Genomic DNA, 16,103 nt, shown 5'->3' on the forward strand with positions numbered 1-16,103 from the left:
CTTACACAACTCTGTTAAGTTCTATAGACACAGCTCTGTATGCCAGTCTTTCAGACGGCCTCACAGCTCAGGAAGTTTGGACTGCCCTATATAATTTGTTCCATAGTGACAATATGGCTGCAACCAGCAGATTGTCAAGAATGTTCCACAACTATAAACTCAGACCTGGTGTCAAAATGGGGGAACATTTGGCAACGCTTAAAGCCATGAGGGATGAGCTTATACAGAGGGGGGAGCCTGTTTCTGAATCCACTTTAATTAGTGTGATGTTGAACTCCCTAGACAAATCCTGGAGTCCCTTTATTATTTCTCTAGAAGGGGTTTCTAGGGAACAAAGAAATATAGAATACTTTTCTGGCCGCTTTATTGAGGAAGATTTAAGGCACAGAGATGAGGAACAACAAGAAATGAAGGAGGCATATCACAGGCCTAGGCCTCAGAGGAGGCGCCAGGACACAAGTGAAAGGATTAATACCCTTCCCACCTGCTTTGACTGTGGCATACAAGGTCACTTTAAAAGGGAGTGCCCTCGCTCTAGGACCAACACGGCTGGACTTAAGCACAATAAAAATAAAAGAGGCCGTGGAAGAGGGGGAGGTGGTCATAAAGGATACCAATACTGTAGTGTCACTAGTGACAATCACACCTCCCAGGTAAAGGATGCTGAGGGGCTGTGGCTTCTTGATTCAGGTGCATCAACGCATATAGCCAACACGAAGCAACGATTTAAGGTTTTACACCCACTCAAGTCCTCAGTAAAAGTTGCCACTGGGGACAAGGCAGAGGTAACTGGGGAAGGCGTGATCAATGTGCCTGGTATAGGAGATGTCACAGGGGCACTGTATGTTCCCTCAATCAAGAACAACCTTTTAAGCATCTTAAAATTGACTGAGGATAAAAATGTAAAACTGGTTTTTGAGAAGGGTGGAGGTTATGTTTTCAAAAATGGGGGTGTTGTTGGCGATATTGTAAAAATCAACAATTTGCCTTATTTTTCCCCAAAAGCACAGGTCAAAAGGCACAAGAAACCTAACAAGAGGGCTCAGGGAGCTAACGCCCAGATAGAGCAGAAAGCTTCTGTGCCAGCCCCCAGGTTGTCCAAACTCAAGGACCCTGGACCTAAAACCAATGAAGCTTTTAAACCAGCTCCTAGGACATCCAAAGCCATTAAGGCTGAGCCCATTAAGGTCACAACTCCTCAGCCAATCCTGAGGAACTCTAAGGTGACCTTTAATCCAGTGCCTACTCTCATTACTGAACAGACCAAAGCTTGTAATGGTAAGATACATAAGGTTGACAAAGTATGCATGGGTAAACCTTTACATTTGGATTGTGCTCATATATTACACCGCAGGCTTGGCCATGCCAGCTTCCCGGTTATTAAGAAAATGCAAGATTTTTCTGATGGGCTTAAGATAAAGAATTGTAATACCTATTTGGAATGTGCCATCTGTAAGGCAGCAAAATCTAAAACTGCTGCTATACCTAAGGTCTCTTCCCGTCGTGCAAGGTACCCTTATCAGCTGGTACACATGGATTTGGTTGGTCCTTTTAGACCCTCCCTTGGTAGGGGGCGTTATTTTTTAACGGTAGTAGATGATTACTCTCGTTATGGCCATGTATTTATTTTAAAGGACAAAACTGAAGTCTTTACCAACTTCAAATATCTTTACAACCAGATCCAAACGCAACACAAGGTGTGCATCGCTCAGGTGCAGAGTGATAGGGGGACTGAGTTTACATCCAAGATTTTCGAAAAGTGGATGAAGGAGAGAGGTATCCTCCATTTTAAATCATCCCCTCGAACTCCGTCCGAGAATGGTATTTCAGAAAGGAGAAATGGAGTGCTGCAGAATGTCATGAACTGCTTACTTGCAGATGCTGACATGAGCCAAGTTTTTTGGGCAGAAGCGGTCAAAATGGCTAATTATCTAGTCAACAGGACGTGGAGTAGTGCCATTAACCAAACCCCATACTTCCTGGTCCATGGAAGGAAACCTAGTCTCTCACACTTGAGAATTTTTGGTTCCTATGCCTGGGTCCATATTCCCAAGCACCTCAGAAGAAAGGGGGGCAAAGCATCAAGGAGGCTCAGATTTATAGGTTATGCAACCGGCAGCAAGGCCTCTAGGTTTGTAGACAAAAATAACCTTGTCATTGTCTCTAGATCAGCTTCCTTTGAGGAGGGGTCAAATTGGTCAAAAATTCATTCCAATGAACCCGGTTATTCCCCTATTAGAAGCGACACTGAACAAGCAGCACCACCTGAAGAGGATGAACCAACAAACTCCAAGCAACTGACCAGCGAAGATCCAGATGGTGATGAACCCCTACCTGACTCTGACGATTCAGACAAGGAATCCCTGGGTGACTTCACACCTCCTGCCTCACCTAAACGACCATATCTTCGCAGCGCCTGGGACAGAGGCCCGCCCCATTTTGATTGGAAAGATACTTCCGGCAGCTCCGATTCTGACACCGATGCTCCGGATGACAATGATGATGGTGAGTGGCAATTTCCCAGACGGTCAAAACGCTCCAATAAAGGAGTGCCACCCAAAAGGTTGGACATTGGCTGTGTTGCCTCGGTCAACAGCGTTACCATGGCCCCTAAAACGTACTCAGATGTCCTTCAGCTTCCCGAGGAAGAACAGCGCAGGTGGAGGGTGGCAATGGAGCGGGAAATGGACAGTCTCAAAAAATTGAAAGTCTTCATCCCCATGGAAGTCCCCAAAAAAGAGGAAAGCAATTGGCACCCGTTGGGTCTACAAGGTCAAGCCAATGCCCAACAACAAACTCCTCTATAAGGCCCGGCTGGTAGCACAAGGCTACGCACAGCGCTACTTGCAGGACTTTGATGAAACATACTCCCCCACCGTGAGAGCGGAAAGTGTGAGGGCTGCTTTGGTCACCGCAGCAGCACATGGGGAACACATTTTTCAATTTGATGTGCAAACTGCTTATTTACACGCACATCTAAAACAAGAAATTTACGTCAGAGGTGCCCCCGGATTTCAACGGCAGGAAGGCCACACCTGGCTTCTGAAGAAAAGTTTGTACGGCCTCAAACAATCAGGCAGACTGTGGTACAAATGCCTGACTAAAACTCTCAAATCACTGGGTTTCCATCCATCTCCAGCTGATAAATGTACCTTCACAAGGGATACCAAAGGGGGGCTGGAGAAAGTCCTAGTGTATGTCGATGATCTTTTATATATAGGGCCTGACAAGGGGGGAAGTATTATATTTGCCAGGACCCTACAAAAAAAGTTCACTCTAAAGTCTTTAGGATATGTGGACAAGTACCTAGGCGTACAAATCATCACTACACCAAAAGGTTTTGCTCTCTCCCAAAAGGAAAAGATAGAGGAACTCTTGGTGAAATGTAAAATGGAAGATAGCAAGCCAACGGCTATCCCAATGCAGACCGACTATTATGGATTGGCACACAAGGATAGCCCAGAGTTCCAAAATAATACTCTATTTAGGTCAGTGATTGGCTCATTACTATATATAAGTAACTGGAGCCGTCCAGATATTGCCCTGGCCGTAAACCTGCTATCTAGACAAGTGGAACATCCTACCCAGTTCCACTGGTTAGCCATTAAAAAGCTATTAAGGTATCTCAAGACCACAGCAGATTACGTGCTTCGCTTGGAACCTGAGAATAGAGACAAGGCCCAATTAAAATGCTTCGCAGATGCGGACTGGGCCGGAGATACCAAGACACGTAGGAGTACTTCAGGCTTCTTGGTACTATTAAATGAGGCACCCATCCATTGGCATGTGGGGCAACAGAAATTTGTTTCGTGCTCCACCGCTGAGGCCGAATATGCATGCTTATCAGAGGCAGGGAACGATCTGATATGGTTTGATGCCTTAATTTCTAGCATCTGGACACCACCGACTTTGCCCATCCAAATTATAGAAGACAACACCGGGGCCATAGGCATTGCCAAAGCATATGCGGTGGGAAAAAGGTCCAGACATATTGATATCCGCTATCAAAATGTTAGGCAACTAGTAGAGATGGGATTTATATCTTTATCACATTGTCAGACCAAATATCAAACAGCTGATATTTTCACAAAACCTCTACCAGCAGATAGGCACAAAGATCTGTGTAAAAAGTTATGTCTCACAGGGTAAAATCTGTTGTGCATTGCATTTGTATGTTTGCATGCCATTGGCTCGCAAGGAGGGGAACTGTCAAGTATTTGCAAGCCATTGGCACATATATCATACAGAACACTAGTGGAGGCAGAAAGTGCCCCCACCCCTATGTGGAGAGGAGGGGCTTACACTGAGTATAAAACCCCCTCTAACCTTTCCACCAAGCTCTCTTTTACGTTTGTTCTCCATGAGACATGATCTTTGATAGGGGTAGTCACACACGCTGTGTGCCCCCTACCCTAATGGATATTAAGACAGCCTTTGTATATAGTTAATATGTTTTGTTATATGAATAAATACATTTATCACATTTATTCATGCATCTGCCTTTGGACTCTTCTATGCTCCTGGGTGTTTTCTACGATCCCAATTTCCACAAAAATCTAACCATTTTTCCGCTCTTATCGCATCTGCAGAGAACCGCCCAGCCGCCCTGTTTAGGGTGACCCACTCCCTTCTTCGGGGGGGAGTGCGGGAAGATCCCTTGCAGGGTCGTGCTGAGGATTTTGTGCAATTCCTGCACGATAAAGTCGCTCGGATTCGGGATGGCTTGGACTCTGATTGGATGAGTCCACGGGAGGAGACGAGGGCAGGTCTTGAGAATGTTATCTGGGAGGAGTTTGAGCCTGTGGCTCCCGAGGATGTGGACAGGGTTCTGGGTAAGATTAGTGCCGCCACGTGTTTATTGGACCCGTGTCCCTCCTGGTTGGTACTGGCCTCCCGGGAGGTGACACGAGGCTGGCTCCAGGGGATTATAACTGCTTCTCTGAGCGAGGGTGCCTTTCCTGCCGCCTTGAAAGAGGCGGTAGTGAGGGAAGCCTTCCCTGGACCCGGCTGAATTATCCAACTACCGTCCAGTCTCCAACCTTCGTTTTGTGGCAAAGGTTGTTGAGAGCGTAGTGGCACGACAGCTTCCCCGGCACCTGGATGAAGCTATCTATCTGGACCCGTACCAGTTGGGCTTCAGGCAGGGGTACAGCACAGAAACGGCATTGGTCGCGTTGGTGGATGATCTCTGGAGGGCTCGGTACAGGGGTTGCTCCTCTGTCCTAGTCCTATTAGACCTCTCAGCGGCTTTTTTTTTTTTAATTTGATTTATATGCTGCCCTTCTCCGAAGACTCAGGGCGGCTTACAATGTGCTCAGCAATAGCCTTCATCCTTTTGTATATTTATACAAAGTCAGTTTATTGCCCCCACAAACTGGGTCCTCATTTCACCTACCTTAGAAAGGATGGAAGGCTGAGTCAACCTTGAGCCTTGGCGAGATTCGAACCCTGCAGTAATTGCAGGCAGCTGGTCTTAATAAGCTTAATAACAGGGTGCCTTAAACCCCTGTATCGACCATGGTATCATGCTGCAGCGGTTGAGGGGGTTAGGAATAGGGGGCACCGTTTTGCGGTGGTTCTCCTCCTTCCCCTCCGACCGCTCGCAGTTTGTGTTGGCAGGGGGACAGAAGTCGACCTCGAGGCATCTCGCATGGGGAGTGCCGCAAGGGTCGGTCCTCTCGCCCCTCCTGTTCAACCTTTATGTGAAGCCGCTGGGTGAGATCATCCGTGGTTTTGGGGTGAAGTGTCATCTGTATGCTGATGATACTCAGCTGTACATCTCCACCCCAGACCACCCCAACGATGCCCTTGATGTGATGTCCCGCTGCCTGGAGGCCGTGCGGGCCTGGATGGGGAGGAACAGGCTCAGACTCAACCCCTCCAAGACCGAGTGGCTGTGGCTTCCGGCGCCCCGATATAGTCAGCAGGTGCCATCGCTGACTATTGGGGGTGAATCTTTGCCCCCCACAGAGAGGGCTCGCAATCTGGGTGTCCTCCTGGATGCACAGCTGTCTTTAGAAGAGCATATGACGGCCGTGGCCAGGGGGGCCTTTTATCAGGTTCGCCTGATTTGCCAGTTGCAGCCCTTTCTGGATCGGGACGCCCTGCGCACAGTCACTCACGCCCTTGTCACCTCCCGGCTGGACTATTGTAATGCTCTCTACATGGGGCTCCCCTTGAAGAGCACTCGGAGGCTCCAACCGGTCCAGAATGCGGCCGCACGGGTGGTTATGGGTGCAACTTGTTGCGCCCACGTGACACCCCTCCTGCGCGAGCTGCACTGGCTCCCAGTGGTCTTCCGGGTGCGATTCAAGCTGTTGGTTACCAACTTTAAAGCGCTCCATGGCATAGGACCCGGGTACCTTCGGGACCAACTTCTGCCACCAATAGCCTCCCACCGACCAGTCCGCTCCCACAGAGAGGGTCTCCTCAGGGTGCCATCAGCCAAGTCATGTCGGCTGGCGACGCCCAGGGGGAGGGCCTTCTCTGTGGGAGCCCCAGCCCTGTGGAATGAACTGCCCCTGGAAATACGTAAGATCTCCGACCTCCAGGTGTTTCGCTGCGCACTGAAGACCCTGTTGTTCCGCCAGGCCGGGCTGTTAACATAACGATTTTAAATTGGGGTATTTTAAATTTCTGGGATTTTAATTGGAGCCTAATTATTTAATGATTTTAAATTTTAATCGTTGTTTTGTTCTATGTTTTTAAATAGGCTGTACGCCGCCCTGAGTCCTTCGGGAGAAGGGCAGTATAGAAATAAAATTATTATTATTATTATTATTATTATTATTATTATTATTATTATTATTATTATTATTATTTATTGGTTAATCTTTAGTGAGATTCATAGCCTTTGAGGCTGGTTAATAGCTCAGCAGCTCGAGTCCTAACCAAGGACCTAGGAACTGTTAAGGTATCGTCGGAGGATGTAAGCTGTTCCGAGTAAGGTGGTTTTTTGTAGAGTCAAAATGTTCAAGTCCGGCAAATTTAGGATTTCTAAATAGCGGGGTAGCCCTTTGGGTATTGCTCCAAGGGCTCCAATTACAATCGGGACAACACACGATTTCTTTTTCCACAGTCGCTCAACTTCAATTTGTAAGTCCCATTATTATTATTATTATTATTATTATTATTATTATTATTATTATTATTATTATTTAATGGAGGGAAACTCATCAAGGAGAGAAGCAACCTAGAACTAAGGAGAGATTTCCTGACAGTTAGAACATTCAACCAGTGGGACAACTGGCCTCCAGAGGTCGCAGCTGAAGTTGAAACTCCAACACTGGAAGCTTTTCAGAGGAGATTGGACAACCATTTGTCTGAGATGATTGTAGAGTCACCTGCCTGAGCTAGGGGTTGGACTAGAAGACCTCCAAGGTCCCTTCCAAGTCTCTTATTCTGAAATAATTGGAGAATTCTACTCAGTTCAAAGTTCAACTGATTAAGACAATAGCTGTGACTCAAGGAAAGAGCAGATAACTATGTTCAGTGAAGGCATTCGAAATACCCAAAGACATTATTAATAGGGTATATCTCTCACAGACGCTGGGACCCTGAACGTAACACGATCTCATATTGTTGTTTGACTTATTAGCCTTTATTTCGTGTTTAAAGTTTCTAAATTTTTGTCCAATCCAGAAAACGTACAGCAAGTGAATGGCAGCTCAGATCTCTGGAGAAACAGCAGACACCTGGATGTGCCGTGTAACCCCCATAAGAAAGAAGGAATGGTTAGGTGCAAAACTGATCGTAGGTGTCAGCTTTGGAAGCCATATTAGGCCGGAAGCTTCCATGCTGCCACCTTCTCATGGGTGGGAAAGTAGGAGTTGTGGGGGGGGGGTAGTAGAGGGGTTGTCTGAGGTCATAATCACATTCTTCCTGTCGGTCAAGGTCAGGGCGATCCTGCATCTGGAGGAGGAGTGGTCGGAGTGAGGTCTCGAGATGGACGGATGGTGATTGGGGCATGGGATCGACTGAGGAGTGAGGGGATGGTTTGGGGGGTTTTGATCTACTGAGGGAAAACCTGGACCTCTCAGATTCGGGTTTTCCCAGATGGGCCAGTTTACCTATCCTAGTAAAGAGACCTTTGGGAAATGCTTGCTTCAGAGTCTTTCCTTGGAGTTGGGGGTTTTCTGGAACCCTGACTATTTCCTGCCTGAGAAGTGGTTTGGAGTAGAAGACCTCCAAGGCAGGGGTGACATGCTACCAGTTTGGGCAGGTGAGCCCGAACCGATAGTAATAATTGCTACCATTCGCCCAAACAGATGGTTAAAAAATGCTTTAAAAAGAACGACAATCAGCTGAACCGGGCAATATCGGAGCTTTTTTAGCATTTTTTTACTACCAATCAGCTGTGAGAAATCAGCTGTGCCTGATTGTCTATGAGGTTCCTGCTTGTTGCAGGGGCCATTTTGTGTGAAGTCCAGCTGCTTTTGAGTCAGTTGTGCAGCTTTTGTGTTATTTTTGTGTAAAGTGTGATAGTTTGTTTTTGAGCTCTCTGTGACTCTGTGAGGTTCCTGTTTGTTGCAGGGGCCATTTTGTGTGAAGTCAAGCAGCTTTTACATTGTGTGTGAGTCAATTGTACAGCCACGCCCACCCAGTCACATAACCACCAAGCCACGCCCACCTGGTCAACTGCCCACCAAGCCACGCCCACCCGGTCAACTGCCCACCAAGCCACGCCCACAGAACCGGTAGGGAAAATTTTTGAATTTCCCCACTGCTCCAACTTCCAGCTGGGTCATTCTGTGAAAAGCACCTTTGGGTTAATTTTGGAGACACGCTGCTCCTGGAAACCTCCCCCCCCTTGATCCGTTTTGGGGTCCCTGGCACTTCCGGTGGCGCAGAGGCCCTCCGTGAGGGACGGCCCACTGAACTCTCAGCCACGGAGGGTGTGGTGTGGCTTGCCAACTCCTCAGCAGATGTGGCAGGGAAATGGCCAACGTTTGACCTGCCTGGGCTTCCTTGAAAAGCAAACTTCGGGAGTGGACCAGGGTTTCCGTGCTTCGGAAGGCTTTCATTGCTGCAGAGAAAAAGCTGCAAAGGCCCAGGAGCAACGTAGGCTTCCTGCAATCAGATCAGTTGGCAACCCTTGCTCCTTCACAGGGAGATACCAACCCAGAGGAATACATGGGCGGTCCTCGACTTACGACACAAGTGAGCCCAACGTTTCTGTTCTGAAGCAAGACAGTTGTTAAGTGGATTTCCCCCCATTTTACGAGCTTTCTTGCCATGGTTGTTAAGTGAACCACTGCAGTTGTTGAATTAGAAACAGTTGTTGAGGAAAGAAGGAAGGAAGGAAGGAAGGAAGGAAGGAAGGAAGGAAGGAAGGAAGGAAGGAAGGAAGGAAGGAATTAAGGAAGGGAGGGAGGGAGGGAAAGAGGGAAGGAAGGAAGGAAGGAATTAAGGAAGGGAGGAAGGGAGGAAGGGAAGGAAAGAGGGAAGGAGGGAAGGAGGGAAGGAAGGAAGAAAGGGAGAGAGGGAGGGAAAGAGGGAAGGAGGGAAGGAAGGGAGGGAGGGAGGGAAGAAGGGAAGGAGGGAAGGAGGGAAGGAGGGGAGAGGGAGGGGGAGAGGATATGGGAATGACATTTTAAAGATATTTTAGGACTTTTCTTGTCACATCTGTTAAGTGAATCACTGCAGCTCTCAAGTTAGAAACATGGTTGTTAAGTGAATCTGGTTTCCCCACTGACTTTCCTCGTTAGAAGGTCACAAACTGTGATCGCTTGACTTTGGGACATAGCAACGGTCATAAATCTGATCCAGTAACCAAGCGTCTGATGCTGGGCTTTTTTTTTTCTGGCAGCCAGCAAACACTCTGCTGCCCATTGGGAGACTAAGCAGACTAAGATAGATCTATTTTGGACTTATAAGTCCTCATCAGTTAGCCCCTCATCCCATGTATCCTCCCTGTAAAGGTACAGTATTTGGGTTTTTTTTTCATTTCCTTTTCATAGGCTTTATGAGTATTTCTCTTTAGCCAGGCTCTTCCTACGTAAACCAAGATTTTTATGCAGCCCTAATTCAGTGAAATCACAATCCACTAGTTTCTAGGCTTTTTTTTCCTGGCAGCCAGCAAACACTCTGCTGCCCATTGGGAGACTAAGGAGACTAAGATAGATCTATTTTGGACTTATAAGTCCTCATCAGTTAGCCACACCCTGTTTGTATTAAAGTGGTTCATTTGCCCATCGGTTCTCTAATCCTTTCTTCCGTTGGGGGGGGGGGGGTGTTAATCTATCTGGATTGGCCGTCTCTTCGAAAATGGGGAAAGAATCTGATTTTCCCCCAATCTATTTTTCCACCTGTACAGAAGTGCCAAGGAGTTATGGAGGGCACTGGCTGAAGACCCTTATGCTAACATGAAGATCATGAAGCCCCTCCTCAAAAGGCTTCAGAATGAAGACCCCTGCACCGAAGCTTTTGGGAGGAGAAATAGCAAATCCATCATGCCCATTGCGGTAAGCCCTCAACCGGCGGCTCTCCTTTCCTTAGATCTACAGGTGGGCCACGCCTGAGGGAAGGGGGAAGGGGCTGAGCAGAAGAGTCACCCTCGGGGGGTCTCCCCATCAAGAGCAGGCATGCCCTGGTTGGAGGGAGGCAGAGGGCAAACTGGTGGGGGCTGAAATTGGAGCAAAATTTGGCATAAGCCCCCACCCCTCAAAATGCACCACTGAAAGAAAAGGCATCTGTGGGCTTCCTCACCAGAATAGCTTTGATATTCATCCATCCATCCATTGGTTCATTTATTCATTAATCCATTCATTTATTTATTCATTTATCCATCTGTTCCTTTGTTTATTTATTTCTTTATTCATCCATTCACTCGTGTATTTATTGATTCCTTCCTTCATTTCTTATATCTTACAGAAATAACTAAAAAAGAGGAGGGGAAACCAGTTTGTCGTGATTTGGTTGACTTATGTCAGGAAAATATTTCAACAGGAGAGGAATTAGATGGACCGCCTTCAATGCATGGATGTCCACAGCAAGGTGCCTAAGGGGGAAATGGAGGGTCCGGAGAGTTTCCTTTGCTACGGTCTTCTGTGGGTGACAAGCGCAGTTGATGACCGGCATGAAAACTGGCCCTGAGATGTTCTTCTGGAGGAAGCAGGGAAAGGAACGAGCAATTAAACATGGTCACTGGAGTTCTCTGAGTCTCGCAGCGATCATGACAAACACAAGAGAAGCCCCCAGAGCATAGAAGAAGAGGGTTGGAGGTCTTCTAGTCCAACTCCCTGCTCAAGCAGGAGACCCTAGACTCTGCTGGACAAATGGCTGTCTGGTTTCTCCTTGAAAAGCTCCAGTGATGGAGCAGCCACAACTTCTGGAGGCAAGTCGTTCCAAGGATTAATTTTTCTCACAGTCAGGAAATTTCTCCTTAGGTCTAGGTTGTTTCTCTCCTTCATCAGTTCCCATCTGTTTTGTCTTGTTCTGCTTTGAGATCTTCTCCAAGAGGATCTACTTGATCCTTCAGATCTTCCAGGGGTGCACCCATCTTGGTAGAAGAGACACCACTCTAGCTGAGTCCATCCTGTTCCTGATGATTGTCTTCTTCTCCTTCTTCTGTCCTTCCCATCCTTGAAGACTTCCCAGAGAGTGAGGCCACACCTGCTACCACCTTGGAAGCCACTCACTTCCTGCCCCCCATCTCTTACCTCGAAGGGGTGCTGAAGAACATATCCCAGTCCTCTCACGCTAAAGATCTGGATGAGAGGATACGGCTGAATCATCCATTCCAGGAGAACCTCGAGAATGTCTTGCGTCATAAAGATGTTTCCAACTTCCGGGTGATACAGCAGCTGACGAAGAAGAGTAGAGATACGGAGCATTAGCCAAGCCAAGGAAGGGAACTTCCCTGAGAGCCTCTACTAAGAGATGCCACTTTCAGCCATTACAGGGAGAGAAAAAGAAAATACAGTCCTCGTCTAGTGACCCCTGAAAGTCACAATGGCACTGACAAAAGGGACATGCCCATTTTTCAGACTTTGGACCATTGTAGCATCCTAATGGTCGTGTGTTCAAAATTTGGGTACTTGCCGGTCCATATTTATGACGGTCGCAGTGTTTCAAGGTTACGTCATCCCCTTTTGTGACCGTCTGATAGGCCAAGTCAATGGGGAAACCAGATTCACTAATTCATCAGATTGACCACCATAAGAACTGCACTGCAGTGATTCACTTAACAACTGTGGCAAGGAAGGTTGAACAATGAGGCAAAACTTGCTTAAGAACTTTCGCTCAGCAACAGAAATTTGGGGCTCAGTTGTGGTCGTATATGGAGGACAACTTTTAGACAGAAATCACTGAAAGATCAGGTTTATCCTAAATATTCAACCACGGCATTGGCTTAAGGACTGCTGAAATCACTTAGTGACCACTGGAGGTTCTGTGACGGTCATATGTCGAGGACTACAGTATGGCAAAAGGTAATGTAAATGATAGTTGTAAGAATACAAAACTGCCTATAATACAAAGAGTAAAAGGAAATTGTGGTCATTGAGTCTTCCTTCCTCCCTCCCTCCCTCCCTCCTTCCCTCCCTTCTTTTCCCTCCCTCCCTCCCCCCCAACAACTTCTGGAGGGAAGCCCTTCCATCGATTAACAGACTAGCAGAAGACCTTGGAGACCCCCTGCTCAAGCAGCAGATCCTCTACAACAGGCACCCTCAAACTACGGCCCACGGGCAAAGAATACGACCCACGGAGTGGTGTGATTAAGCCCCGCCCCTTGCCCCACCCCTCACTGCCTTATCTTCCAGCGAGCCAGCTGTAAGGCCAGCTGAGGGCCAGCTGAGGGCTGATCTCACCAGTGCAGCCTTGAGAAGCAGCTGTGGGCTTGTAAAGTACTGCTTTAAATTAAAAGTCTTTGAAAACAATTTAAACGGGGGCTTAGAAGGAGAAAGGCAAAAAAATAGATGGTTAAACTGGCCACGCCCACCCAGTCACATGACCACCTAGTCACGCCCGCCCACCCAGTCCGGTCCCCCAACAGTCTGAGGGACTGTGAATCGGCCCCCTGTTTAAAATGTTTGAGGACCCCTGCTCTACAACGTCAGACAAACGGCTGTCCAGAATATTGGGTGCATCCCAAGGTCTCCTCACCTCCGAGAAGAAAACCTTCCTGATGGTCTTCTCTCTTAGATCGGGACGGGGCAGGTAGGTATTGGCCTCTCTGAACATCACCTTCAGTTCCTCTTTAGAGTAGCTGAATAAGTTCCCAAAAGAGCAAATATGGAGAGCTCAGACGAGATCTGCTGGTTAGGGAGAAGAAAATCACCAAGCTAGAGATATCATGATCTGAATTCAACTACTCAATGAATTACTCCATTTAGAGAATTTCTCACCCCCCCTCTCCTTCTCTCTTTTTCTTTCTCCCTCCTTCTCTACTCTTCCTCTCTCTCCCCCTCCCAGTTCTTTTCTTTCTCTCTCCCTCTCTCCTTCCCTACCTCTCTTTCTCTGCCTCTTCTTCTTCCTCTCCCTCTCCCCTCCCCTCCCCTCCCTCTCCCACCCGCTGCCACTTGTAGCCAAGCTCTTTTGACTTTTAATTTCTTTCCGGACCAGGTAGAAAATGGCTTCAAACAAGCTATCGGGTCACCAGCATATCCCAGCATCCAAGCACCCCCAAATCGTTGAATTCCTCTTGATAGCCGGCACACACGATTAAGTTTTTGATGGCTTGCACTGTATTGTTAAATCAAACAAAGGAAGAAGAGTTGGTGCCAATCATTCAGCTGATCCCCCCCGCAAAGCCCATGCTTGCACTGACACCAATCGGCCTCCCGCTGCTGTTCAGGATAGTACTTCGCGACTTGTGAAGCAACAGCTCCCCCAGGATGGGACCTCATGGGATTAAGAATTTACATCCTCCACCCAAACTCTAAGGACAGGACAGGACCTTTAGGACCTAAGAGGATTTACCCACCACCTTTAGAATAGCAAAAGACACAAGGCTCACTACTTTGCACAACCCCCCTGGAGCACCTCAAACACCAAACCCCAGAACCCTATGAAAATCCACCCACTCAATCAGCCATTTTGTCAGCCACTCGAGAAACATTGCTGTGGTTACTGCAGTTTCTGGAAACCAAATCAACAGAGACTTTCTTTCTAGCTTAACCAACGCAACGATTCACGTAACTACTGTGGCAAGAAAGGTTGCAAAATGGGACAAAGTTCACTTAATGACTATTTCATTCAGCAACAGTAATTTGGTGCTCCGTTGTGGTCATAAATCAACGTGAGGAAAACCTATAGGCATCTACTGAGCTTTACAGAAATGGAGAAAGAATCCAGATTGGGTTTAGGAGACTCCTTACCCCAAAAGGTTGGTTTGTTCTGAACTCTCAATGACTCTACTGGATCTTCTGGACCCACTCTTGCTTGCTCCCAGGAGAAAATGAAGCTGTGTTACGAGGGCCATGAGCAGGTTGGCGAACTTGTTTTGCAGAGTGTCTACTGCATCAAGATAGAAGCAAACACAGAACATTGGTGGCTTAGAAACAGGATGAAAGGAGAGTCAGCTTGTGCTCACCAGGTTACTTAGATTCATCATCATCTTCTTCTTCTTTTAACAACCCCATAATCCCTTGCGGGGTGGAGTCTGGGCAACTGAATGGAGCTGAGTGTTTACTGGCTGGATGCCCTTCTTGTCGCCAATGCAGAGTTTTGTTTGGCAGATACATTCTCATTGTGCCCAGAGAAAGAAATATCTGCCTCTACCTAGGATCGAACTCACAGCCTCCTGATTGTGAGGCGAACCAGGTTACTTAGTTTACAAAGTACAAAAGTAGAACTTCTTTGATGTGGGCCAACCAGGAGAAAAAAATGTCCATGAAAAGTGAGCTAGGAATGTCCATGTCTGAGACACGGCGCAAAATTTTGCTAGAAGTGGGATTTCTGAAACATAGATTCTACACCCTCTCCAGACTTGGAAAGGACAGTGGGGTGTAGATACCGAACAAAAGGGAGACAACGTGTAGCACAAGTGAGACAGAACTGCCAAAAACGCATTAAGAGTTGTTAACCTAATCTTGCGTAGCTTCTTCTGTGGTAATATTGAACTGCAAACAAGGGCATGCAAAACTTTTGCCAGACCAATTCTTGAATACAGCTCATCTGTCTGGAACTCGCACTGCATATCAGACATTAATACAATTGAGCGAGTCCAGAGGTATTTCACGAGAACTGTACTCCACTCCTCTGCTTGCAACAGAATACCTTATGCCACCAGGCTTGAAATTTTGGGCTTAGACAATTTAGAAATACGCCACCTTCGATCTGACCTAAGCGTAGTACACAAAATTGTCTGCTACAACGTCCTACCTGTGAATGACTACTTCAGCTTCAACTGCAACAATATACAAGAACACAATAGATAGAAACTTAAGGTAAACCACTCCAAACTCGATTGCAGAAAATACAATTTCAGTAACAGAGTGGTCAATGCCTGGAATGCACTCCCTGACTCTGTGGTTTCATCCCAAAACCCCCAAAACTTTAACCTTAGACTGTTTATTGTTGACCTCACCCAGTGGTGGGATTCAAATAATTTAACAACCGGTTCTGTGCCCTAATGATTTCTTCCAACAACCAGCTCACCAAACTGCTCAGAAAGTTAACAACCGGTTCTCCTGAAGGGGTGCGAACTGGCTGAATCCCACCACTGACCTCCCACCATTCCTAAGAGGTCTGTAAGGGGCGTGCATAAGTGCACCAACCTGCCTACCATTCCTGTCATATTATCTCCATTTGTTCATATCCATTTCCTGTACTCATAATCATGTTTATACTTATATCTCTTATCTTATACATGCTTGACAAATAATAGAATACAATAGAGTAGGGTAGAGCAGAGTAGACTAGAGTAGAGTAGAGTAGAATAGGATAGGATAGGATAGGATAGGATAGGATAGGATAGGATAGGATAGGATAGGATAGGATAGGATAGGATAGGATTTTTTTAAATAAAATAATTTTTATTGAGTATTTTAGGTTTTAAAACCAAGCACACAATAAAGTGCACAATTGGAACAGGATAAGCACTTTGTTGGAGAGCCTTATTAATCATGCATTTATAATCAGCGCAGATGCACACAGATCCA

General features: G+C 46.9%; 1 protein-coding gene across 1 annotated transcript in view; it reads right to left on the reverse strand.

Moving 5' to 3' along the window:
- The window catches only part of LOC139310423 (maestro heat-like repeat family member 5), a 54,878-nt gene that overhangs the window by 7,441 nt on the left and 31,334 nt on the right, over nucleotides 1-16,103 (reverse strand). The window contains 5 exon segments of the mRNA XM_070934578.1: nucleotides 11,661-11,804; nucleotides 13,105-13,220; nucleotides 13,557-13,594; nucleotides 13,596-13,691; nucleotides 14,319-14,452. Coding sequence (XP_070790679.1) covers nucleotides 11,661-11,804; nucleotides 13,105-13,220; nucleotides 13,557-13,594; nucleotides 13,596-13,691; nucleotides 14,319-14,452 — 528 coding nt within the window.

This window comes from Pituophis catenifer, unplaced genomic scaffold, assembly GCF_029215685.1.
Source record: "Pituophis catenifer annectens isolate HBS135680 unplaced genomic scaffold, rPitCat1.0.hap2 SCAF_2, whole genome shotgun sequence".
In the NCBI taxonomy this organism is placed as follows: domain Eukaryota; kingdom Metazoa; phylum Chordata; class Lepidosauria; order Squamata; family Colubridae; genus Pituophis; species Pituophis catenifer.